This window comes from Bombyx mandarina, chromosome 16 (genome assembly GCF_030267445.1).
Source record: "Bombyx mandarina strain Sakado chromosome 16, ASM3026744v2".
Lineage (NCBI taxonomy): Eukaryota > Metazoa > Arthropoda > Insecta > Lepidoptera > Bombycidae > Bombyx > Bombyx mandarina.
The window spans coordinates 7,808,095-7,836,090 of NC_143222.1; the positions used below are offsets into that span (position 1 = coordinate 7,808,095).

General features: G+C 40.1%; 1 protein-coding gene across 13 annotated transcripts; it reads right to left on the reverse strand.

Annotated features, from left to right (window-relative positions):
- Window positions 1-3,209: 3,209 nt before the first annotated feature.
- LOC149501308 (apyrase) lies at window positions 3,210-27,996 on the reverse strand. Of its 13 annotated transcripts, none has more exons than XM_089733686.1 (12): window positions 27,915-27,996; window positions 25,361-25,480; window positions 22,800-23,022; window positions 22,235-22,432; window positions 20,955-21,115; window positions 15,302-15,452; window positions 13,506-13,632; window positions 9,503-9,660; window positions 7,932-8,013; window positions 7,146-7,304; window positions 4,446-4,594; window positions 3,210-3,402 (listed from the first exon to the last, which is right to left on the reverse strand). In XM_089733686.1, exons 2-12 carry the CDS (start codon window positions 25,474-25,476, stop codon window positions 3,277-3,279), a joined length of 1,650 nt encoding a protein of 549 aa, XP_089589812.1. In that variant the 5' UTR covers window positions 25,477-25,480; window positions 27,915-27,996; the 3' UTR covers window positions 3,210-3,276. The 13 variants fall into 13 exon arrangements, with proteins under 13 accessions (XP_089589812.1, XP_089589819.1, XP_089589814.1 ...); XM_089733693.1 differs by having other exon boundaries at window positions 20,985-21,115; window positions 27,915-27,992; XM_089733688.1 differs by having other exon boundaries at window positions 20,985-21,115; window positions 25,361-25,517; window positions 27,722-27,971.

Here is a 27,996-nt window from a genome sequence, read left to right on the forward strand (position 1 = left end):
TAACTATTCTAATAAAAAAACCTCACTAAGGCTCTTCAAATCCCGCAGATTATAATTTTGGGCTTGAAGTTTCAAATAGCCTTTATATTATACAATTGAGACTCAGACCACATTGTCTCAAGGTAAGCAGCAGTACTCATGTTGGAACATCTATAGGCTCCGGTCTCGTCAAATTGAGCCCCGTGAGCACATCTACTGGTTCGGTGAATCTAGAATAAACTCTTGAGGTTACTAGAATAGGTAGGAAAAAAAACTCCGGGACCCCCTAATCGCCAGATGAATTGTGAACTCATTTCCCCGTCCAAACAATAAAACATAATACAGATTTAACAAAAACCTAATCTGTTCTATAAGATTAAAGATTCCGTTTTGAAATTAAAGTAAAATAATAATGAGATTTTCGTTATCAGCTCAACTAGCAACAAGAATACGCGAACGAAAACAGATAACACGATTATTTAATTATATAAATTAGATTTTTAATGTTGTGGATAAATTTTCCACTTCGATCATTCTATTTCTGCGGTGAAGCAATCATACGTTCCGGCTTCAGGGCAGGACTTAAGTAAGGTAGGCTTAGGTACTTTTAAACAACTGATCAAGCCGACCTTATGACTCATTATCCACGAACAGCCTTTAAGTGCCCTTATGTACATTATAATAGAGTTAAACAGTTCTAAATTATTTCTTTACAACAATAACTGATGTCTCACCACGTTCTCCGTTATCTTGATTTTATCACATCCATAATATGAGTATATTTTTTACTGGTGGTAAGACCTCTTGTGAGTCCGCGCGGATGGGTACCACCACCTTGCCTATTTCTGCCGTGAAGCAGTAATGCGTTTCGGTTTCAAGGGTGGGGCAGCTGTTGTAACTATACTTGATACCTTAGAACTTATATCTCAAGGTGGATGGCGCATTTACGTTGTAGCTGTCTATGGGCTCCAGTAACCACTTAACACCAGGTGGGCTGCGAGCTCGTCCACCCATCTAAGCAATAAAAAAAAATGAAAAAAAAAAATAAAAAATAAAAAAACTTTCCAACATTTTTTTCCTCGTACAATTTGACTTTATAATGAGTTCGGCATGTCTGTAACCTTGGCAGCGCTGGTGTCCATGTACGATGACTACCATGAGGAGGTCCTTATGCTCATCTGTCTACAATGGCAATAAAAAAATCGGTTGTCTGTAAAGTCGGCTTACTGACGATAGTTGAACGTGACAAAGTCATAAGAAAATACGCCTCAGAGCGAGGTAACGCCGCATGAGTCATGTTTTTTCGTGCGTGCAGCCGGCTCCACCGAATTATAAGACGTTGTCACGTCAAAAATAGTCCTCGAACAATGTTTGGTAAAAAGTCCCATGCGGCAGGCCACGCTGATATAATGTAAAGTGATTATTTGGTTGGCAATACTCGTCTGTCTTCAGAACAATTAACAGCTTAAAATATTAGAGTAAGTCTCCAAGATATTACGAACGATACGTCCCTGCCTCCACCAACTTAATCCTTCATTGTTCCACACATAGACTGACAGTTCTTTTGTTCCCGTAGAACATTTTTTCTCTCGAATACGTTCTTTCTTTACATAACGACAATCACTGATCGTTGTGTTCTTTTGCCTACCTCTCTACCAGTATCACTAGGTCGACTATGGACAGGCTGAGAAAACCGTGAAGAAATAAAAACATCAACAAGACCAAGATCAGGCTCGTTAGTACATTGAAATTCTCCACATTTCTACAAACTACAGAGACGTGGACTGTGCTAGAAGTGAAAAGGATGAAAATAGACGCTCTGGCATGTGGTGCTGGAGAAGAATGCTTGGGGTTTCTTGGATTGAGTTTATCGTACAAACATCTCGTTACTTTAAGAATTGGGGATCAAGCAATGTCTGCTTTTTATAATACAATCTCGAATGGTGGATTTCTTCAGACACGTTTTGCGATGATACACAGAAATTAATACGTGAAGCAAAAACTTTGTACCCCTTTTTACGAAAATTGCGCGGATGGAGGAGTATGAAATTTCCCACACTTATAGAGAATATAGAGAAGGACTGCAGAATGATAATTTTTTTTTTTAAATTATGCATTGAAAATACATTAAATCAATAAATAAAACATTACACACACTACCATAGTGTATTTGACACAACACATAAATAAAAATATACTCTTTGTGTATTGTCAATTGTGAAACTTTTGTTATTGTTTAAAGTCTGTGGTCAAATTGAGAATGGGTTAATACTGTTTGTCTTTAATATTATTTGTCTGTGGTCTTGGCGAAATCTGTGATTAAAGAAGTATAATTGTCTATGAAAATAGAACCTTAATAATGTTCTAATCTATAATTTCAATTAATTATAGTCGAATTTCGACTACTGCGGGCCCACTAGTATATAGAAATTCTCGTCGAACAGAGAAGGGTGAACAGGTACGAGCACGGGAGCTCGCCAATACGACGGACCGACCAAATTAAAACTACAGTAGTAGGTCCCATAAATTACTTTAATAAATTGACCAGATATGAAACAAAATGCATCAGGATCGTATTTACACTTTCGTGGCATTTTAAGTTTTTCTGGGCTCGTACAAAACACCTGATCGTTGTTTATGACTCGAGTGCCATCTAGTGGCAATGTGTAAACGTAAACACCCCATTCTCATAGCCCGATTTTTTTGAAAGTATTAAAATTAATTAAAATTTATAAAAAAATTTAAATGAGTATTATTACTATAACTATCACAAAAGCTAACTTCATACCAAAAAAAGGTATTTTATTTTCGTTTTTGTGAATAATTAACCGGAAAAACCTAGTATAAGCGATAGGACAAAGAACGTTTTTTTTTTTTGTAGAATTGTGTAATAGTTTAAAGAAACTAGCCACGTTTTTTTTACAATAAAATCATTTTGCCTTACACTATTTTTAATTCAAATTTATTTTGTATTTTTTAGTTGGATTTTCTATAAAAGCGTATTTTGTTAGTTTTTTTTTTTAAACTATTATTTATTTTTCATTTTTTAGTTGAATTTCAATTTTTTCAATATTTTTTTTAAAGATTAAAGTATCTTCGGTCCTTAATAAGTATACCAAATTTAGAATTAATCCGACGTTTTGAAGGGGGTCAAAATCATGTTCAAAGATTCCGTTACATACTAACGTTACATACGTCTGAAGCTAATAAAAGCGTATTAAAAACAACAGTTAGGTACACAGTATTCATTTATTTGAAAACAATTACATTAACTTTATTTAGTGTTTTTTTTTTTGGTTATTCATTGATCACTATCCGACCGTCAGTTTCAACGCTGAGTGGTGAGTGCTTCTCGACGTAGGCTCGGAAAACCTGCTGGTCACGGCCCACCACGACTTCATTCTTCTTATGGTCTTTGATCATCTAAAAATAATTTCCAGCCCTATAAAGGCTTCGTCAAACAGAACGCGTTCTTAGCGCTGCGTAATAGCGTTGTAGCGTCGCTTTTTAACGTCGCGCTCTTTACATGTCACACAAATTGACTAGATGAGCCCAACGCTCCTTGACGCAGCGTAACGCCAAATCATAGTGCCTTTCGATAGCAGTGTGAAAATTTACAAGTATCAAGATGTCGAGTGATTCAGATGTGGCATTGTATAAACATGGGTATTTCCTAACTAATTCTATCAATTTTTCGGGCATTATCCAGTATTTTAATACACATTCACTCGGACGCTAAAATAAAATTTGTAAAAAATTACAACGACTGACGTCAAAGCGTCCTTACGCCGCGACAGAGCGTTGCATACTTATAGCGCTGGGGCTCTGTTTGACGGTATGTTACCATAGTAGTACAACACATCTCGGCGTCATAGCGCGCCGTTAGTTTAGCGCTCTGACGCGCGCTAATTACGCGTTCTGTTTGACGAAGCCTTAATATCTCGAGAACGCCTCATTGGTGATCTCTTAATCAATCGATTCATAAGCGGGTGAATGACTTCTCACGGCCTACCCCGCACTAAGTGGTTATTGGGAGCAAAGACAAAACAACATGAAAATAGATGTGTATTTTTACTGGTTGGAGGACGTATTGTGAGTCCACAGAGTTAAGTACCAGAATCCTGCCTATTTCTGCTAGGAAGCAACTAATTGTACGGATTTCAATAGATACTTCAAACTCTTCTTTCATAGTGGCGACATTCACTTCGTGATATTTATGTGCTCTGATGGGCCATGGTGAGCCCGGTCTATGAATGCAATAAAATAATGTATTTATGTTTGTTTGTATTTCCGGAACTCGGGAATACACGCGAAAGTTTTAACGTACAAAAATACTCTGCGTTTTTCATTATTAATTTACAAGTCATAATTAAACTAAAAAGTGAAGTCTAGGCGTTAAGTCTTGAAGAGAAACACCAGGAAACTCATAGACCACGTGATTCTGATGTTAAGATAAAAAAATTTACCGTGAATCCATCGCCGCCATCACACAGGAATGACGTAGTAATCACATTATACATCTTCTCAACGTCCAACGGTGTCTGGTTTTTTCCGACGACAACTGAGGTCACCCTGTTACCTTCTGGTAGCGTAATATTGTATGTGACACGGAGACCTGACAATATTAAAAAACAATAATTACATATAACTTGATGAATATCTATATCTATAGCAGATTGGCCGTACTCGCCCGCTTCGCTGGGCATTATTATTTATTGTCATTATTATTAGAAAGTCCAACACTCATATAAATATTAGCCTATCCATTAAGTACATGTATTGTCTACATGGATACTAAGTTTCAAGTCAATCAGATGCATGGTTTAGTAGTTATAACGGAACATCCGTAAAAACCACTGTATTTTTATATATTATAGCAGATATAACGTATGTGTGTTCACATAAAACTCGAGACCCATTAGGAAATGAAACTTTGCACACTTATAAAAGTTGATATGACCACTCCGAAGAACATAATATAGTACGTTAGCACCGGATAGGGGGGCGCTGGTGGCTATTACTTTTGATCTTTTGAATCATAAGTCGAATTGATATAAAAATTTTGTTTATATGTCGCAGCTTTTTTCCCTACCTATTCTAGTCGACTAGTAGACCTCGAGGGGTTATACTAGATTCACCTAGCGAGTAGGTGAGCTCACGGGGCTCTAACCTGGGAACGTTGCTAACACTAACCCTAGCAAGAGCAGTGCTTCGCAGAATCTACCACCGGATCGGAAACGTGCCCCACTAAGAAGATCCTTTTTCCACTAAGAAGAGCTTTTTTTTTCTTGATAGTCTTTTTTTATGTTTATAGGTATATAAGCATTTCTTTAGCTACATTGAATATAGCAAAATATATAGGATTTCGCGACACTATTTTTTTAACGAAACTACTTTTGCATACTCAGTTGAGCGCCTTGTGGTGCAGGGCATGATAGAGGGTACAAGACCGCGCGGCAGATCACCGTTACGATGGACCGACCAAATAAAGGCAGCTCTAAACGGTCCCGTTAACGAGTGCACAAGAAGGGCCGCGGTACGCGAGGAATGGCGACGTCTGGTGAAGCGCACCACCAACCCAAGTGATGACCGCGACCACTCTGCCAAGAGTGCATACGACTGAGAAGAAGAACTTTTGCATATATCGAAACTACTTTCGTGAAACTGAGCTCAACGTGCATGACACTAATTTCGTAATGTAAATCCCGCATAAAATACCAACGAATATGGTTATTAAGACGAGCCAAGCGCAACGGGCATTAACAAGTAACTGTGTCTACGCGAGACACTGTGACTTTATTGCGTTTATAATAAAACCAATTGAATTCTTGCTACTTGCTTTAATTACAATTAACAATGCTTTGGTTCTGATTGCACGTCGATGAATATATTGAATGTAACCTTTCTCGAAGAGGAAGGATCTTGTCCAATCATGATTATGGTGAGGTATCTTAAGAATATTGTTGAATGCTGTCAGCGCGCGGTGCCGGCAGTAGTAAATGTTCTGGTATGACTTTTTGGCTAGCTTACTGTGCTAAACGAGTCAGGCGCCGCGACAAATGGTATAAATTTGTATGAATTTGCGTGCCTGAATGTTTGTTTGCTCGATCACGGAACAATGACCCAGGAGATTTGGATGAAACTTCGAATAAAGATTATTTATAGCCTGCATTAACACCAGACCCAGATAACCCCGACATATCTACTAAATTAAATACGACAGTGAGTTCATTTCGAGGTGTTTTTTTATATAGCTTAGATAAGTGGACAAGCTCACCGCCCACCTGGTGTTAAGTGGTTACTGGAGCCCATAGACATCTACAACGTAAATACGCCACCCACCTTGAGATATAATTTCTAAAGTCTAGTATAGTCACAACGACTGCCCCACCCTTCAAACTGAAACGCATTACTGCTTCACGGCAGAAATAGGCGGTATTTTAAGAAGGGCATTAACAAACGACCACTCCCGGTGAACGGTCGTCTTCGTTCAATTCTTTTTTCCAGCCTTGAAACAAAACACCGGATACGTTTATTTACTATCTTTCAATATTTTTAATATTTAAATAGCAATCAGTAAAATACAATTTTATTTAGGGGGGTGTGGGGCCGATGAGCTGCGACAGCACAAAAAACGTATTTAACAAAAAAGAATCCTCTTAAAACTAGAAGTGGGCCGGCCACATATACCGTCGCACTGACAAAATTGGTGGGGTACAAAAATACTGGAGTGGAGACCTGGTACTGGACGTCGTAACGAGGGCAAACAGCCAACGAGGTAGACCGATGACCTGGTCAATGTGGCTGGTAGGGACTGGATGCGAAAGAGACCGAAAAGAATGGGGTGCATTCGAAGAGACCTACACTCAGCATTTTTTTATTGCTTAGATGGTTGGACGAGCTCAAAGCCCACCTGGTGTTTAGTGGTTACTGGAGCCCATAGACATCAAAACGTAAATGCGCCACCCACCTTGAGTTATAGGTTCTTAGGTCTCAAGTATAGTTACAACGGCTGCCCCACCCTTCAAAGCGAAACGCATTACTGCTTCACGGCAATAAATAGGCAGGGTGGTGGTACCTACCCGCACGGACGCACAAGAGGTCCCACCGTCAGTAAATCGGGTAAAGCATTGGGTGGAGACGGGTCGAAGAAGATAAATTATTACCTGAGACTTGCAAGAGCCATGGACCTTTGAAGGGCTTGTATCCCCAAGCCTCGCTGACGCCTCTCTCCAGAGCCTCTAATATGTACTTCCCTTGTAACTCAAAAGTCTTCATTTTGTCATTGAAAGGTAACAACTCGAAGACAGCCCCTTGGGTTATATCTGGAAATTCGACACTCCATCATAAGTTTTAGGAGCACAATGTGCTATCAATAAATCCCTAAACACAAAACCAACGGAACTATTATTTTATCTCGGTGATGCTTGTTGGGATATTAGGTCAAAAGAACAAGACTAGAAGTTGTCCAAAATTACTTATATTTTGTTACATAAATATATAGAGATATATATGCAGATCAGGTTAATTAAGTTTGTTACAATGTTTTTAATGCTCATATAGGTGGATGAGCTCACGGCCTAACTTGTGTTAAGTAATTATCGGAGTTCAATAGACACCAATAACACAAACCCTACCACCCACCTCGAAACATGAGTTCTAAGTCTCAGTTTTTACAATACAATGGCTGAAATAGGCAGGATTATGGTACCTACCTACCAATGCGGGCTTAAATTACGCCCTACCACCAGAATGGTTTCATTGTGGAGATCCAAACACATAGAAAAACCATCAGAAAGTATCAACTACAACAGACCTTAACAAGCCTTTTGATTAAACATCAACGATCTCTTGGCATCTCCAAGCCTTCCCCCAACAAAAACCTAGTATACGACTGACAAGTCCATTTTAACTACTCAATTTTGCTAATAAACGATCGTCGCAACACTTACCGCCTTTCATTATCGAAGCCCTTATATTGCCACGCTGCATAAGCGACAAGAACTCCTTGTCGGTACCCGATTTAGTTTTGCCCTGAAAAAACAGTGGTTTTCAAAGACCCCGAAGGATAAATCGGTGATGCTTTTTCTCTTCCTAAACAGTGAAAAATCTTTTTTTTTTAAGATTGACTACTGGATTACTACTGGTGGCCCGGAGGCATTTTCAGTTTCACCAGGACAGGTGGGCGAGCAAAGGCTCAGCCAGAAGTGAAAAACCGTCGAACGGAGTTAAATGGTGCGTGACGAAAGAAAATCATGAGACATGCTTCGTATTTTCGTATTTAAAATGTAATGTTTCGTATTTAAAAGGTCACTCGATAGTTTTATCTTCTGCATCATACAGCGGGCCTCAAATGCCAAATATTTTGCTGGGATATCTTTGGCGATCAAAAGCATCATTCCTGTGGCTAGTGTCACATTAACAAGTCAGTAGAACTTTATTAGCTCCTTACATAAGAGGATTGCCAATTTCCCAATGTGAATTCGGTTTGAATGTATGGTGGCCGTTGTACTGAAATAACTGAGACCTTAAAAATCATGTCTCAAGGTGTGTGGCGACATTTACGTTGCGCTTACGTCTACGGACTCCGGTAACCACTTAACACTAGGTAGGCCGTGAATTCGTCCACCCATTTAAACAATAGTCTTCGTACAACACCCCTTAAGACCCCCCACCCCACCCCAATAAGACCATAAATTTCTATGTTTGAGTAATTACGTCTACCGCTAAAAACATTTTCAATTTGAAATCCCTTCTATCCTATATAACTTAGACTTTAACCCTATAATTGATACCTATTAAATTACTTCCTTCCCAGTAAAGAGGTTGGCGTTCTAGAAATATTACGGCTTCAGGGGTTTATTGAAGGATTTATTATTGAAGGATTACTGGTGGCCTGGAGGCCTTTCCAGTTTCACCAGGACAGGTGGGCGAGCAAAGGCTCAGCCAAGAGGGGTGGGATTTGCTAACAGCTACCCGAGCGCCTCCGAAGGAGACCTAGCAGCTCAAGAATAGCTGCTTCGCGAATGAATCTACTACCGGATCGGAATCGCGACCCGCTGAGAAGATCCGGCGAGAAACTCAGCGAACTGATTCATGGGTTAGGTTGCACGGCGAACTCTTTGACGAGTTCGACGAGTACGGTTACCGAGGTCCCTGAACCTGCTCCTAGTGTTAGAGCTGAAGGTGTCTAATGCAAAGGTTATTGGATCTGATGGATCCGTAAGGACTTCAGGGGTTCTATTGGGTTCAGGGGTTATCCATTTGAAACCAGTGTACATATTTGGTTTTATGATACTATATATGTATTTTTACATGTAAAATCATTTTTGTTTATTTTACTGTTATATGTCTACTATGCATGCATAAAAATATGCAAATAACTATTTTAATACCACAAGAAATTTTTTTATACTCCAAGAAAAAATATTAAATTACAAAACAATAACGAGAATGTTATGCAAACGAATCTCAGTTTAGACCACTACAGTTTTTTGCGAATGATAATTGTTGAGCGCCTTACCCATTCCACAAATCCATCGACTAGCAAATCTCCAACAGCGCATTCACCGTACACGCATTCTTCGAAGTGATATGTTTTGTAGCTGCTCCCTATCGGCACGTTTTCAGCATCGTGCACGATTTTAGCGTATGGTTCAAGTTTGGCCTTTATATTTTCATCTGTAAACAAACATTCGACACTAAAATTCACTTATGTGTCTGTTTAGTTCCTGCGCCTCAGGGGGCTTGCGTTATATATGGAACTCGATGGCCGATGGTAGAAGCCCATTCACTAAACGACTCTCCTGCACTCTCTCTGGTCACCTGATCCTCGTCCAAGATGGAATAAAGCGGGGGGTAGGGGTGTTGCTAGAGGGAGCTACCGCGGTCAACACAACAATTTTTTCCCCCCTAACTATGCTGATTGCCTTGAGAGGCTGGTTCAGCTTCGCTCTAACGTGTAGGTGAACTCACAGGGCTCAAACTGCGAGTGTTAGTAACACTGACCCTGGCAAAAGCAGTGCTCCGCAGAGCCTACTATCGGATCGGAATCGCGACCCACTGAGAAAGCCCGGCGAGAAACTCAGTGGGCAGTGTCTATAGGTCAGTTTGCTGGTCAAATTCTTCGTCGTAACCGACGAGTTCGACGAGGACGATAACCGGCGCTTAAGAGGCCTCGGCCACGAGAATCCGGGGTATCCGACAAGACATTTAATTATGTAGTCGTCGTGGCCTAAAGGATAAGACCTCGACATCGACCTGAGATTCGAACCGGTGTTCGAATCTCAGGCGGGTACTAATTTTTCTAATGAAATACGTACTCCACAAATGTTCAATTTGTTTCAAATTATAATTTGCGTAATTACCGGTGGTAGGACCTCTTGTGAGCCCGCGCAGGTAAGTACCACCACCCTGTCTATTTCTGCTGTGAAGCAGTAATGCGTTTCGGTTTGAAGGGTGGGGCAGCCGTTGTAACTATACTTGAGACCTTAGAACTTATATCTCAAGATGGGTGACGCATTTACGTCGTAGGTGTCTATGGGCTCGAGTAACCACTTTTTTTTTTTTTTTATCTCCACAGGAGAAAATCGCCGGATCCCCACCCGCGCGGCAGGTGGGGTATGTGGGAGTTGAACCTCACTAAAAACTCCTGCCGCTCACAGCCGGCGCCCTACCTCGGACCGGGCCGGAGCCCAGTCGGGGCTATTGAAACGGCGGGACAGGGTTGACGCAGAGCACATTACATCTATCCCACCGTCCCACGGACGCCGGACCGGTGGCCGCCAGCGACACGACCACCGGTTCCCTCGTTCAGCGGGCCGAGAGCCCGCTTTGAAGGCGCCGCGTTACACCTTCCCCCAGAGCGGTCGGGGGAACGCGGTCTACCATCACCCGGCTTCCTATTGCGGGTGGGCGTGCAAAGCACGCCACCCCACGTCTGGGTCTCTCCCCGCACAAAATGGGTGGGACCCCTAGCTCTTAGGGGGCCAGGTCACGGATACGACCCCGGTCCCGACCCCCTGCTCGGCGGCGGCGGGTTTCTGCGTAATGAGGAGAGCTTTCCCTCACTCGCCCCGCCGCCTCCTTCTGCGAGATGGTGCACTCGCAGAAGTCGAGCATAGCCTTCCATGACTCATCGCTGCCAAGCATCGACGCCACGACGCCAGGCAGCGACAAGTCAGGTCCTATCTTTGCGACCAGGACACGGCGCTGCACCTCCCAAGCGGGGCAGACAGCGAGCGTATGCTCCGCCGTGTCCAGGTCGTGTCCACAATGGTGACACCTCGTCGTCGGCTCAGCCCCTATCCGGCGCAGGTACTTCCCGAAGCATCCGTGCCCGGTCAGCACCTGCACCAGGCGAAAGGTGAGACGTCCCTCGCCACGATTCACCCAGTCATCAAAGACCGGGTAAACCGCCTCGACGGTCCGTAGCTCCCACGTGGGGTTGGCCAATCGCCTCGACCACGACTCGAGCACGGACCGCCGAGAATGGGCCTTCCGCGCCCGCAGCTCACTTTCGGGGACACGCGCCACGCCCCGAGCACGAAGCTCGCTGCGCCACCGATAGTCGGCAGCGAGCGACTCCGCCTCCAGCTCCCATGGCGGCGTCCCCGCCAAAACACACGCCGCCTCGAAGGAGACGGTGCGATATCCGCGGATGACCCTGATGGCAACGGTGCGCTGCGGCCGGCGCAGGAACCGAGCCATAGTGGCCCGGTTGCGCGGCTCAGCCCACACAGGTGCACCGTACAGGGCCATCGATCGCACCACCCCCGCGTAGAGACGGCGCACAACCTGATCCGGTCCCCCAATATTCGGGAGCAGCCGGCTCAAAGAACCGGCCGTCCCCATCAATCGGGGGACCAGCTCCGCAAAGTGAGCACGAAAAGCCCCCCGGCTGTCCAACACGAGGTCGAGGTACTTCAACTGCACCCCGACCCCTATCCGGACGCCTCCAACCACGATGTGGGTGTCAACGGGTGGCGCCCTCCGCGGCCCGTGAAACCACAGAGCCTCGGATTTATTGAGCGCCACGTCGAGACCCAGCCTCCTTATCCTTCCGACGACGAGGGCCACTCCCGCTGTGGCGAGACGGGCAGACTCCCTATAATCATCCCCCCGGGCCACGACCAACGTGTCGTCCGCGTAACAAATAACGCGGAGGCCCGGGAGGAGGGCGCCCCTCAGCACCCAGTCGTACCCGATATTCCACAAGAAGGGGCCGAGAACCGACCCCTGCGGAACACCACGCACGACCGGAAAACGATGAAGGGTCCCACCGTACCCGGTACATACGACCGACCTGGCCCCCAAATAGGACCCAACCAGCCGGCGGAGGTAGAGGGGCACTCCATGCCTCTCCAGTGCCCCCCCTATCACGGTTCGAGTAACCACTTAACACCAGGTGGGCTGTGAGCTCGTCCACCGATATAAGCAGCAAAAAAAAAACATATTTCGGGCGACGGCGGCTTGGCGTTGCCCTGTCACAGTCGGGTAAGTATAAGGTGAAGGCAAATTTGTAGCCACTTGACATTACAGAGACGGAATACAGATACATGATGATATTTCCGTAGGTACCTAAACCAATAGATAGATCAAAATACGTTTTGATTGCATTAATTCAGAGTCTTAAAAAGTTTATGGGTGGATCGTGTCAGATACTAATTTCAATTTGAAGCTCCATTGAACAGCTGATGTACCGTGAATTATTCTACAACTCTAAAGTAATAAAAATACAACGTAATAAAACGCTACATTGAAAACGCGTTTATCAGATTTATTTGAACAGGTGAACGCTAAACGAATTTACAATTCAAATAAAAGTACAGTGAATTATTGAAATAAGAAATAAGAAGTCTATTTATTAAATAAAAAAAACAGTCGCTTCATTTAATCAAGCTATACTCAGTCTAATTCAAGTTGGAACCTATGATCCAGCCTTCAGAGATAAGTTATGAACTGCCTCTATTGTTAAATAATATTATGACCACACGTGGGATTTTAAGTCGACTGTCTGTCGAATAAAATACGACAGTAAATAAAATTTAGTAAATTTGAATTAAAAATAGTGTAAGAAAAAAATATTTTATTGTAAAAAAGCATGGGTCGCCTTTCAGGATATTATCAAAATAGCCCTTCTACTCATATCTGTTTATAAAATATTTATAACTACCGATACCATGCACCCCACGCTTTTTTTACAATTAAATCATTTTTTCTTACACTATTTTCAATTCGAATTTATTAAAATTTATTTTTTAGTTGGATTTTCTATAAAAGCGTATTTTGTTAGTTTTTTTAAACTATTATTTATTTTTCATTTTTTAGTTGAACTTAAATATTTCAAATTTTTTTTCTCTTTTTTTTTATTGTCATCTGTCCTTAATAAGAATACCAAATTTCGAGTTAATCCGACTTTTTGAAGAGGGTCAAAATCATGTTCAAAGATTCCGTTACAAACATGCATACTAACATACATACGTCTGAAGCTAAAAAAAGCGTATTAAAAATGATACATAACGAACCTTCCGGAATAGATCTGTTCAAAAACACCGGGCCCCCTTCCCATTGAACGTAGTCACCTTTGTAATCAAAATAAACTGATAAATTGCCCATGTATTTTGTAAAAGCCGAGGCCTGCACGATCAATACCTGAAAATGAATTTTATTGTCTCAGTAATAAGTATTAATTGCTCCTGATACAAAGATGTCACTTCTGGCCAGCAAATATTAGGAAAAAGATTTTTTTCCATTCTTATCAACAAACGGACATAAATTAGCCCACCTGTTTTTTAAAGACCCAAAAGCCAAATACAACTGCCCATCTATGGTACTAAACAAAACTGAGACTTAGAACTAATGTCTAAAGATCGGTGGGGGCATGTATGTTGTCGATGTCTATGGGCTCCGGTAACTACTTGACACCAAGTGGGCCGTGAGCTCGTCCACCTAACTAAGCTATAACAAAAAAAGACAGCTGTAGTTTGTGTTTATATGTTAAAGTGGTTGTGCTACTCTAGAAACTGTAACATATAATTACTTCGCGGCAGAAACAAGCAAGACGACTAATTTTTTTCCTACCTATGCTGATAGCCTTAAGAGGCTATTTCAGCTTCTCCTTGACGTAGAGGTGAGCTCACGGAGCTCTAACCGGGAGTGTTGCTAACACTGGCCGTAGCAAGAGCAGTGATTCGCAGAATCTACTACTGGATCGGAAATGCGACCCACTGAGAAGATTCGGCGAAAAACTCAGAGGGCTGTGTCTATGGGTTAGTTCACTCGTCGAGCCCTTCGTCGAGCGACGGGTTCGACGAGAACGATGACTGGTGCTTGTGGTGCCTAAAAGCACCGTTAATGGATCGGGAGGATCCGTAATGACGTGTTTAGGGCGACGTCGACTGTTTACCATTCGGTCTACAGGATCGGGTATAAGACGACTCATAGCACGCTCAATAACAACCACAAAATGTATAGAAAGTTTTAAATTCATTTCCGGATCGTTTAAATTTAGATACAAATCCGTTTCGATTAGTTGATTGTGTAACTTTTTTGTGTTACGTAAAAAACCAACCACAAATAGTAAGAAGCATTGAACGAAAATAAAATATCTGTACTGAAAGGTGAATGCTGTGAGCGTTTCACTATCCAAGGTCAACAACAGACAATCAATTATTTTGTGAGAAAAGGGACCGCAACCTTTCAAACATAGTCACAGTCCATACAACGGTCAAACAAATATATAGCTGATTATCTATATATTAATACGTGAAGCAAAAAATTTGGTCCCGCTTTTTACAAAAATTGCGCTGACGGAGGAGTATGAAATTTTCCACACTTATAGAGAATATAGAGAAGAAGTGCAGAATGCTAATATTTTTTAAAAATTATGGATTAAAAATACATTAAATCAATAAAGAAAACATTACACACACTACCATGTATTTGACACACACACATAATAATATACTCTTTGTTTATTGTCAAACTTTTGTTATTGCTTAAAGTCTGTAGTCAAATTGAAAGTAGGTTAATATTGTTTATCTTTAATATTACGAGTATTTGTCTATAGCATTGGGGAAATCTGTAACAATAGAACCATAATAATGTTCAAACTTATCATTTCAATTAATTATAGTCGAATCTCGACTATTGCGGGGCCACTAGTTCATATAGATTTTCATATTATACATGATATTGACACTGGTATTAACGTGTCATCGAACTATCAAGGCGAATGAAGCCGTAGAGAAAATTTCATTAATTTCAATGATAATTTAGGGCGTAAAATCTGAATGAAACAAAACGAAAATTATTTATATACCTTGTGTTTTTCATCAGCAGAATTTTCGACGAGTACTGGATAGGGCCCCGCGACTTCCTCCCCACTGGGCGCTGGTCCATTCCACAGAAGAGAATGCGAATGACCTCCAACTATTATATCGATGTATTTTCCGTGTTCGCGGGCTAATTGTCTGTAATAAGCCGAATTCAAAATTTACTAAATCGCTCTTATTGTTTATTCCTCTTCCCCTATATCAGGGGTGGGCAACCGGTAGATCGTGATCGACCGGTCGATCGTGGCTATTAGTTCAGTCGATCGTGGCAAGACAAAAAATATAAATACATAGAACAGAGTGCGCAACGTAATCACCAATCATAATCATACACGCATCATCTTCATCTTGTATCATTTGTTAATGACCATTACGTCACATTATTTATGCTCTCTTCTACACAATATTTCTCTTTTCTATACTAATATTATTGAGAATTTAAGATTTGTTCGTTTGTTTGTATTGAATAGGCTCCGAAACTACTGAACCGATTTGAAAAATTCTTTCACTGTTTGGAAGCTACACTATTCCCGGGTGACATAGGTTATAATATTTTTTGAAAAAAATTAGGGATCCTTACTAAAACTCTAATAATGTAACCCAAGGTGTAAAAAAATTACCTAAAATATTCTTTTCATCGCGTGCCCTGCGAAAACTATTGATGATAGAATAAAAGAATGTACTACGACTTTGTAGAACAGATTATTATTTACAAAAAGTATCGCGACAGCATATGTGTAACTATTATAGGTATGCCGCAATAAGTGTTCTTTTATTTAAAAAAATAAAACAACGGCAAATATCGTTGAAATTTTTGTTAACGACCCGAGCGGAGCCGGAGGGGGCCGCTAGTATTATATAATTTCAGGTTTATTTTAATATATTTAATAAAATAAAATATACTACCTGCTTATTTGTATACTGAACTACATTGTTTCATTAAATTTCGAGGAATGTCATTGGTAGATCGCAGAGCGTTTCGTCAGTAGACAGTAGATCTTAGTTCTAATCTAGTTGGACACCCCTGCCCCATATATATTTCTGGCGTGAAATCTTTTCTAGTGCAGTTAAGTACCTACTCACACAATGTATTTTTAGATGTCTCTCGGGAACATCTATATTATATTTGATACACAAAAAGGCGTCTTTGTGATATACAGTTTGGAAGTAAATTCACAGTTACGTAAAAAATGTATAGAAGATTTAAAATAAATCTACCGCGAAGCTTTCCTTCCACATGCAAAAGGAGAATGCTCAAATCGCTTGCAATCCCACAATCCTCTGGCTTAATTAATTTATATTTTAAATGTTTTTTTTTTATTGCCCTTGTAAGCAGACGAGCGTACGGCCCACCTGATGGTGAGTGATTACCGTCGCCCATGGACTTCAGCAATGCCAGGGGCAGAGCCAAGCCGCTGCCTACCGCTTAATACTCTCCACAAGGCTCGTTTGAAGAAGGACATGTCATAGCGCTCCGCGGAAACACTGTGGGGGGAGCTCATTCCATAGCCGGATGGTACGTGGCAAGACATACTTAAGACAATAAAATCCTAATTCATAATCACTCCGCTGTTTGAAAATATATTTTATTTTAGTTTGTTCGAGTTACATTCCTGTACAGTTCAACTAAACAAGTATAAAGGTAGACATTTAAAACTAAATACTATATATGTGTATATATTTAGACGTATATAAGTATGTATGTCAGTCTCTGGTACCCATTACATAGGGAATCCTAAATTGGGGGCGGATGTCCGCGCGTGATTTGTTTCCAATTATTATTATTATAATATTAATACTAGCTGTACCCGACCGCTTCGCTGGGCATTTAAAATTATTTCTCAGCCCCACAAACATTCTCATCATTAACGCCCTCGCAACTGGTGTAGGGAGTCCAACACTCATATAAATATTAGCCTAACCATTCAGTACATGTATTTTCTACATGGATACCAAGTTTCAAGTCAATCGGATGCATGGTTCAGTAGTTATAACGGAACATCCGTAAAAACCACTGTAGATTTATATATTAGTATAGAAGTATAGATTATAAATGAATCCTACATAGCCTTAGTCATGCAGCGGTGGTATAGCGAATTGTAAGCCCGCACGGCAACTCTGCCCACAAAGCAGTCACTCATCCGTGATACACAATTCAAATGGTACTTCGACATAGTTTCTCAAAGTGGATGGCACCATTTACGTTCTTAAGTCTATGATGATCTCCAAACGCAAATCAAATCCAGTCCCTGCGACATTATATAGTCGGAATCGTTTAGACATCTCGCGAGCGCGACAACAGAATAATTCCTTCCTGTCGTTTATTTAACCAATTGTAAAAAGATTACACTTAAACGTGCGATTAAACACGAAGCCCAGTGGAAATAAACGCCCCTCTTTCTACACGGTTCGAGAACGATTTAATGACAATTTGAATCGAATTTATTTATTTATTTAAATAAATACTGCCACATCACAAACATTTAACATTGGAAATAACTTAAACTTTTTAATTTCTGGCCTGATGCATGTGACAATAATGGCGTACATAACATTGGCAATTCATCGGCTCGAAGATGAAATACAATAATAATAATAATAATAAAAAAGAGAATACCTAATGAAAATATACTTTGAGATTTTTTTCTTTTTGTTGCCCTTGTAGGCAGACGAGCATACGGCCCACCTGATGGTGAGTGGTTACCGTCGCCCATGCAATGCCAGAGGCAGAGCCAAGCCGCTGCCTACCGCTTAATACTCTCCACAAGGCTCGTTTGAAGAAGAACATGTCATAGCGCTCGGGAAACACCGTGGAGGGGAACTCATTCCATAGCCGGATGATACGTGGCAAAAAAGACCTCTGGAAACGCACTGTGGATGACCGCAGTGGCTCCAGGTAGTATGGATGAACTCTACTCCAGTGGCGGGCGGTGCGATGGTAAAAACGAGATGCCGGTATCATCTCTAACAATTCCTCAGAGCACTCCCCATGGAACATACGGCACAAAACACAGAGGAAACCGAAGTCCCTCCGCAGACCCAGAGGTTCCAGAAGATTCAAATTTAACAAATAAAACAGTAATAATTGTTGAAATATTAATATGAATGTCTAATAAATGTCAGTCATATAAAAAAAGAAGAAATTACGAATGTCTTATTGTGTTTCAGATAAGAATTATGTAACAAAAGATATTTTTTTTTTTATTGCCTTTGTAGGCAGACGAGTATACGGTCCACCTGGTGGTACGTGGTTACTGTCACTCATTGACGTAAACAATGTCTGGGGCACAGCCAAGTCACTGCCGCCATATATTTTAATCGAATAAGTAAAAATAATTGAAAAACTGAGAAAAACACGCTTATAGAGCAAGTCGCAACGAACACTAAAACGATCCATTTTTTTTATACTAGTGTCCTTCATGGGGATATTAGACTAAAGTAATAAAACTCTTTTATAGTAATCGGTCGTTGATACGCGTGCAAATTAAGCCGACGTCTTGGAATTGGTGCAGATTATACCGAAATACAAAAACAGATACAAGTCAATTAATGAAAAGTGTATAAATAGACTAGAATGTAGGTATCATACGCGGAAGGTTCAATAAATAATGACAACGCCATACTTTCTCATTAACAATTACATAGTAGTTGACAATTTTAATTTTAATAATTTTGATTTGGTTTAATTTTTGTTTGTTTTTGTTTTTATAGTACGAGATCCGACTGCAGGAATGGATGGCGGAATATTGCATCGCTCAACACGAATGCACCGGACGTCTTATCCTTTAGGCCACGGCGACTTTGGAATGAGTTCCCTTCCACGGTGTTTCCCGAACGCTATGAGATGTCCTTCTTCAAACGAGGCTTGTGGAGAGTATTAAGCGGTAGGTAGCGGCTTGGCTCTGCCTCTGGAATTGCTGACGTCCATGAGCGACGGTAACCACTAACCAGCAGGTGAGCCGAATGGTCGACTCCCTGCTAGGGCAATAAAAAAAACCGTTACGTAACGTAAACGTGGGTCAACGTGCTTTTTTTTTTGACAATCTCATGACCCTTCCTTTATTAAAGGGTTACCGGAGCCAATAGACATCAAAAACGTAAATGTACCTTGAGACATGACTTCTAAATTTTACAGGGCAACCGCTACTCCACCCTTCAAATCGAAACGCACGCGCTACTTGAGCGCAGAAATAGGTAGGGTGATGGTATCTACCCGTTTAGGTTCACAAGACGTCGTGCCACCAGTAAAAAGTGCTAACTCGATTGCTGTTAGAATTGACCAGCATATCAAAAGTGGAAAGGCGAAGAGCACACCTCTTTTTCTGGGTCACCTTAAACTCGGACAATACAAAACTGTACCGAAGCAGGCTGGTGCCAAGGTGACTTATTAGACGGAGTGCATCTCTTCACGCCGCCCTACCCTGCGAGACGTCAAACCGTCACCGCTACGACCGCCTACGAAGCTTCCCGATAGGCGGATTATCCAAAGCCCGCCTAGACAGTGCTCAGAACAATAAGATGCCTCATATTTTTGTACGTAACCTGGTATCTGTGACTGTGATGTATTTGGTTAATCTGCGCATTTCTGTACAGAGGTTATCATTTAAAATTGCTATCAATGTTTCGTCTTAGTCATTATCTTCAGCTATAAAGGTCAAATAAAACATCAAACTTTTAGCACGGAACCGAAATATGAAAAGCAAAAGTAATATTATAGAATAAAATGTGATTTCTACATTAAATATCAAATTAGGCCTTCAAATCTTGATGCAGTGTTTATGTTACTGTTTAAAACGAACTGAACGAAGTTAGTTGTTGTCTAATCTCACTGAGCTTCTCAACCGACCTTCTCAGGGAGTCGCGATTCCGATCCAGTGTTAGCTAAGCAACTAAGCACTGCTCTTGCTAGAACTAGTGTTAGCAAAGTCTCCCAGACTGAGAAACCGTGAGTTCGCCTATACGCTAAGCTCTTGAGGGTACTAGCATTAGGTCTACCTATCCACTCATTCTAATTCTATCTGAATAATGGCATCGGAGTAAATATGTATTTATACCTCATGATCTGAATCTACCGCTGCCATATCCCATTTTAAATGCGCTATAGAACTTATGAAAACATTTTTTCAGTTTCCAAACATAGACAAAAAACCTAAAGTATTTCTGAAGAAAATATTCTTTAAAAAAAAAACTAATCATCTATTTTCAATACACCGTTTCTTCATAAAACGGTACGTTCCAAACTATCAGTCATTTATCAAAACTGGACATTGAGGTTTCTCAAACATTTCAACATTGCGACAATTCTGGTCCACTTCTGGAGAGTATTAAGCGGTAGGCAGCGGCTTGGCTCTGCCCCTGGCATTGCTGAATTCCATGGGCAACGGTAACCACTCACCATCAGGAAGGCCGTATGCTCGTCTGCCTACAAGGGCAATAAAAAAATAAAAACTTCTTGTCGATCAATTTTCGCATCGCCATCGTATTCTTCATTGCCAACCTCATAAAACTCTGGTGACTGAGTGGAACTTTGTATGCCTTTTCCTCTTTAAAACCCTGAATACCTACCTGAGTTTTATAGGCAACGTAAAGCCCCAACATTAAGACATGGTTTAGAAACCTAAATTGTATTAAAAACTTTACTGCCAAGCTATAAGTAAAATACCAACTGACTTGTCAACTTCAAGACCGCAATGTGAGAGAAGTATGATGATATCAACGCCTTTTTCATTCAAGGCTTCCGTTTCCCGCCTCGTGGCTTCGAATGGATCCGTAAAAATCACATTGCCCGGCAAGGACAGTATCTGGAATTGTAAAACATTAAAAAGAGGTGCTGTAAAAACTTTCCCTATCATCATTATCCTGCCTTTCCCCAGTCCCTGGGGTCGGCGCAACATGTTTTCTCCTTCCATATTCCTCTATCATGTACCATTTCTTCGGTCACTCCCCTTTTACACATATCGTCTTTCACGCAATCCATCCATTTCTTCTTAGATCTACCTCTTTCTCTATATCCTTCAACACACATTCATAGTTAACACTCTCTTACCAATCTCATTTTCATTTCGTCTCATCACATGTCCATATCATCTCAAACGCGCACTTCTCAACTTCTCTGTCACAGGTGCCACTTTCAGACTTCCTCTAACATATTCATTTCGTATTCTATCCATTCTTGTTACTCCACACAATCGCCCTTCATCTGCCATTTTAGTGGTCCAACAAGCTGATCCATACAAGCACGGCAGGCCTTATTAAGGTCTTATATATCTTCCCTTTTAGTGTGAGTCACACGTGGTGCCTGTGACCTGCCGCCATATCATCATTCTGCGTCAATTCTGTTTTATTACCTACAATTATTTCATCATATCTTTCCATAGTCGTTATATATATTCACTGAGCTCTAAACACATAACTATAATTTAATACGAAATTTTCATTCTATGTTCAGTAATGCTACGTGATTTTATTTTCACCGAGTCTACAAGAGTCTTTGAATATATCGCATATGCAAAAATTTCAACAACGATCCAATTTCTGACAGGGAAAACTATGTAACTTCAAAATAAACCAAAGCCATTAAATTAAGTAGCAAAATATAATATGGTTCGAGTGACAATATTACATAATCTCGTGAACTACCTACTTTAATCGTTTGATCACGACTTGTAAAAACAGATTCTAGTGTATCTTTATCTCGATTGGCGTCACGTTACACGGATATAATATGTAAGTATGTTGTTATCGTATTCAATTCTGCATTTATCTGGTATATTCTGTTTATTGCGTATGAAAAATCTTGAATTGTTCGATCTCTATTAAATTAATCGGTCGTAATTTTCATAAACAACAAAAAATCCGTCCTCAAAGATAGAGTTTAACTATGTCACGATAATCACAAAATGTTTGACATATTGTACTACCTGGGTATCAGTCGTTATCAAGCCAATGATTCCAATCTTCCTGCCTTGTCGTTCGATCACGATATGAGGCTTGGTTAGATTTTGTAGCGAAGGTTCTTTGGAAAGGTCCAAATTGGCTGCCACGACAGGAGCATTAAGAGCAGATAAGTATGGCGCAAGACCTTCTGGCCCGTCGTCGAATTCATGGTTACCTATGGCCTGAAAATACATAGACACTGTATTCAAGAGCGTACAGCCTTTGGCCGCTTAGTTCAAAAATATTCATGGCCTTCTAATGAATTCTAATTGCCATAAGTTCATTGCGAAAATTCACAAACAACAAAAACTGCTACATTTTTAGGCAATATAATAATATGGTAGCACTGAACTGAACTATGGATAGACATGAAGACAATAATGAAAAACTTGAATGACGAATGATAAATTCATCTAGTACGGACTCATCAAATATATTTTAACAACTCCCAATACCTGACCTCGAAATATTCCCAAACTATAATTAGAGATTTCAAACGAACATTTTCATGAGTTAAATTAATTAAAGGAAATATATTGTATACACTACATGTGCGTCATGAGGTAGCATATTCATGAATTCTTGAGTTATGTTCCATTTGAGCAGCGTATACCAGAAAGTTCCCTGGAAACTGTCACCCGCGTTCAGGAGTATTGAATGTGGTTTTTCTACTAGCAGTGTCTGGATGTGGTGGTAGAGCCTAGGGAACCCCCCCAGGCAGGCACTATCATTAGACTTGCATATCGGCCTGTTTACCGAAGTCTCCTCGAATCTGAAATTATTGCTACGTTAAGCTGAGAAGAAAATTTCGATAGGCGAAAATTTTTTTTTTTTTATTGATTAGTTGGGTGGACGAGCTCACAGCCCACCTGGTGTTAAGTGGTTACTGGAGCCCATTGACATCTACGACGTAAATGCGCCACCCACCTTGAGATTTAAGTTCTAAGGTCTCAGTATAGTTACGACGGCTGCCCCACCCTTCAAACCGAAACACATTACTGCTTCACGGCAGAAATAGGCAGGGCGTGGTACCTACCCGCGCGGACTCACAAGAGGTCCTACCACCAGTAGTATTAGCTATGAAGAAAAGATTATACAGTTAATGTACAAGTGACAATGTGCTAGGGTTGCCGCTACAGCTTTTTCGATGGGTATATTGAATAATAATAAATGAATATAATTCAAACTGTTGAAACATTCGTAGCTATCTACATTATAAGCACTATTACACTATTAAATAAACATTATTTAACGCGTTCTTACCACATTTTTTACTGCGTTCAAGAAAGAGGGTAGACCGATTTATTTGCTCCTAGCATCCTACCTACAGTTTTCAATTTACCCATGATCGTGACGCATGATGAAAAAATATGTTTTCGTATTGCAGGATTTGAACGGTGGCAATGTCATCACTCTATACGAATACACCACAAAAAATTTAAGGTAAAGTAAAATGTAAATTCGTTTCATTACTTATTTGAATTAGTTTCAGCAAATTAGAACCGGTTACGCGTTACACCTCACGGCTGCTGATAGCGATATAACCTTTCACAGTCCTTAATACTAAAACGTTTAGCCATTTTATTCATCTAAAAAAAATTCCAGTATTGGGGCGGGTTTTTTTCTGGTGCCCAGGAGCGTTTAGCGTTCATTAAGTTTAAGTCCGGCCCAGGTCCTATGCAGCCCCGACAACCTATCTATATCTTCTTCTTCTTGCTCTTATCCCACATTAAGTGTGGTCAGTGCAGCATGTCCTCTTATCATGCTTCATAGGAATTGGTATGAGTTTTACGACCAGCCGCCTGTCTGATACCAACCCCACTTGTGTTATATCTCCATACATCCATTGCAACGCGCCATAGGGAGGGAGTTTTCTATGTCACCTTTGGATGTCTCTTTAACTTCATCGGTTTTTGGTTCTCTGATTATTATTTTGTCATTGAAAACATTTGCACTAAAATTTCAATTTTCAATACCAAAAGCAAAAAAATATCGGATTTAAAAAGTTATTTCTGTATTTTCATATTATGATGCACTAAGAATCTATTTATATATTTATGTGAAAGTACATTCCCTATAGACTCTGAAAACTCGATTTCGATGAAATTTTCAGGAAACCTTCATGTGATCTCTCTAGCTAGCAGATTTCCCTGTGAAGTTTGGTAGCGTCTGGATCAAACTCAAATAAAAACACGTGTGGCACTTGGGGACTGTCACGGTAAAGCTATTGCATAGCATTTTTTATCAACTTATGCAATTATAACTAGACAATAATAATTTAATATTAAAACAATAATAAAATAAGACCACGCTATATTTATAAACATTAACTAAAGCAAAACATTAACTGTCCTCTTCACACTCATAAGCTAGACCGCGCGAGTGAGAGATGGGCAGTCTTTTCATGATGCGCATGCAGTGCGACGTCACGCCGGGCGCTTATTCACAAACACTACACAAGCGCAACGTGTGAATGTGTGAACGAGCTACATGGTAGGCGGAGGTGTTAGGTTGTTTTCGTTACGGAATTTCTTGATTCGGTCGCCGCGCTCAAAGCCCGCGATTAAATCTATGCAATAGCTTAAAAATTCGGCCAGTCAAGCGAGCCGCGTTTGACTAGTACTTTATAAAGATTACTCGATGTGTTAACATCGACTGTAATTAGCCCGCTGTTGCGATCTTGTTTATATTAAAACATTTATTTATTTATTTATTATTATTATTATTTATGGAACATAGAGAGCGACTTTGTTGAATAAGTATAGTAATGTATTTACGACACTGCTTGTCGGTGTACGCGTTGCTGTTGATCAAGATTCTGAAACTAAAACATTTGAAGGGCGGAACAGCTGTAATTTAAATGATAATTCGATGTAGGCTCATTCACTACTGTTACTGCGTAATACCAATTGGGCCGTGAGTCTGGCCAGCCTTGTTAATAAAAGAGATCGATTACTAAATTAATAATGAAATATCGATATCAATTAGTAATCGATTTATTTCGATACAAATAATACGATCGAGCCAAATAATACGAATGATCGATATAGTCAAATATCGATTCATATTTGAAGAGTGCGCCTATTTAATGCAATAAAAACAAAACTTACCTCGCGTGAAAGTCGTTGTAATGTATTACATCCAATCTGTACAATCCTTCGAAGGGCAAAACGAAACTGTACACATTACCCAAAAACAAACTAACCTTAACGATTATAAGATACATTTTCCTTTGATTTGAAAACGATAATAATTAAACGTATTCTTCTGTACAATATTTAGCGGATCGATTTATCAAAATAAATGCTCCTCTACAGTCTTCATCATTGTTCGAGAATTAATGGTGGTTTATTTTTAATATTAATTCGATTTTACAAAAAAATATCTTAAGTTTCCACAGGTCGGTCATGAAAACGTGGTCTATCTATTGAATTGTATCTCTTAGCACGACTTTATAAATGAGTGAATATTCATTTTAACAGTTGTTATTAGTTACATTATCCAACAAACATAACATCGTTGTATGACTGACTTTGCGACCTTAACCTAATTGCGCGTAACTGTTTCTAATTTAAAATAATAATAATAATAAAGATCATTTATTGCCTTTCACATCATAAAATGAAATACAAAAAAAAAGAAAAGCAAAAAAAAAGAGAAAAAGGCAAAAGGAGGTGGCTCAGCTATTGCTGTTCAAGGTTGATAAATCGAACAGCGCTGATTTTCAGTCACCCCCGTTTCCCTTTGGTTCTTTGCGGGAATGAAGACTCCGTACGTGTGTACATACTCAGAATATGGTATAAATTAGTAAAATTAGTAAATTATAAAAATTTAAGAAAAAAACAATATAAAAATCAAATCATATTACTTTTATTTAAAAATAATGAACGGTTTATTTTCAATAAATGCACTGGGGCCCTATCTCAAAGTCTTATCGCAGGTCAACTTTGGCCGGAATTTGACCTGTCCTGCTATTTCGTACCGTGAACGCGTTAAAAAAATTGGCAGCGAGCGACCACGTGACCCAAGCCGGTCAGAGCGTGACTACATTTCAGTATGCTAACGGTATTTAAGCTAACTGTCTTTAATAAAAAAAAACTCGAACTATTAGCAATTGATCAAAAGAACTTCTTCAAATTACAGACGTCGTTACTTTTTCCATTAAAACATAGTTTAGTAAGACAGCCTGGTCACCGTCCTCGTCGAACCCGTCGCTTACGACGAAGGGCTCGATGAGCGAATTTACCCATAGACACAGCCCACTGAGTTTCTCGCCGGGTGATCTACTCAGTGGGTCGCGTTTCCGATCCGGTGGTAGATTCTGCGAAGCACTGCTCTTGCTAGGATCAGTGCATCACCCCGGATTGAGCCCCGTGAGCTCACCGACTAATTAAGGTTACGTTTAAATAGCCTCTCAAGGGTATCAGCTTAGGTAGAGAAAAAAAATGGACTGCCAAAAAGCGAATGGTTGTTCAAATTTAAAGTGGTTAAATGATTTTTTATTCTTATTTTTCGCGAAACATATTTCCACATAAAATTTAAATCCCCTCGTACATAAATCAATGTAAGTAGACTAAGACAAATTTCAAAGTGATTTGCACCTTCAGAAAAAAGTGTTAACCACAAGTTTTTTTGGTTACGTATTATGGTACGTTATGAGGCTGTAATATCAGGAAATCATGTATTTGTTCTTTAAAATTGTATCAATTAACATTAGGATAACATTAGAGTATTACGAATGATTTTATTGTTACTTTGAAATGAATCGAAAACAATAAAAATACCTACTCAATTTCGGAACGGAATTTTATTGACAAATTCAGCAAACGAGACAGAGACAACGAAGCAGGGTCAGCTAAATGTCAGGCAAAATGACTTTGGCACGAATTGAGAAAAAAAAAAACTGGTTACTGGTTTACTGGTGGTAGGGCCTCCTGTGAGTCCGCGCGGGTGGGTACCACCACCCTGCCTATTTCTGCCGTGAAGCAGTAATGCGTTTCGGTTTGAAGGGTGGGACAGCCGTTGTAACTATACTTGAGATCTTAGAACTTATATCTCAAGGTGGGTGGCGCATTCACGTTGTGAATGTCTATGGGCTCCAGTAACCACTTAACACCAGGTGGGCTGTGAGCTCGTCCACCCATCTAAGCAATAAAAAAAAAACCCTGTCAGATTCGACAAAAAGTTGAACTTGCCCGAAACTTGGCAGGTTTCTATAAAGTTCATGGTCAGGCCCTTGTTTACTAACCCAATTATTCGCTTGAATGAGAAATCGTCGTTTGAAAATTATTGCGCGTGCTTGCCTTGTACCCGTTATACGCTGCACATAATAATCCAAATCATCGACAAACAAATAAAAGATTAAAAAAAAAAAGATTTTATTCACGTATCATTGGCTTAATCAATGAGTACTGCTTTTTAGTCAGTTTACAAGAATAAACCACCAAAATTGTTAAAAGAAAACGCCTTACCAAAATAAAACAATAAAACAAACCAAGTATAACCCGACACTTTTTAAATTATCACTTAAAAATCAAACGAATATGTAACATATTTTAAGAAAATAGGGTTTAATATCAGAGAATATTTAAATCCCGGTTACAAGAAAATTGTCGAGGAGCAGTTATTTCTCAATAAGGTTTACGACATAATTAGAAATTTTACGTTCACCACGCTCGAGTACGGATTGTTCGCATTAGGCGAACGTCAAACTAGGACTAAGGCATGAATGATAACATTATGTTGA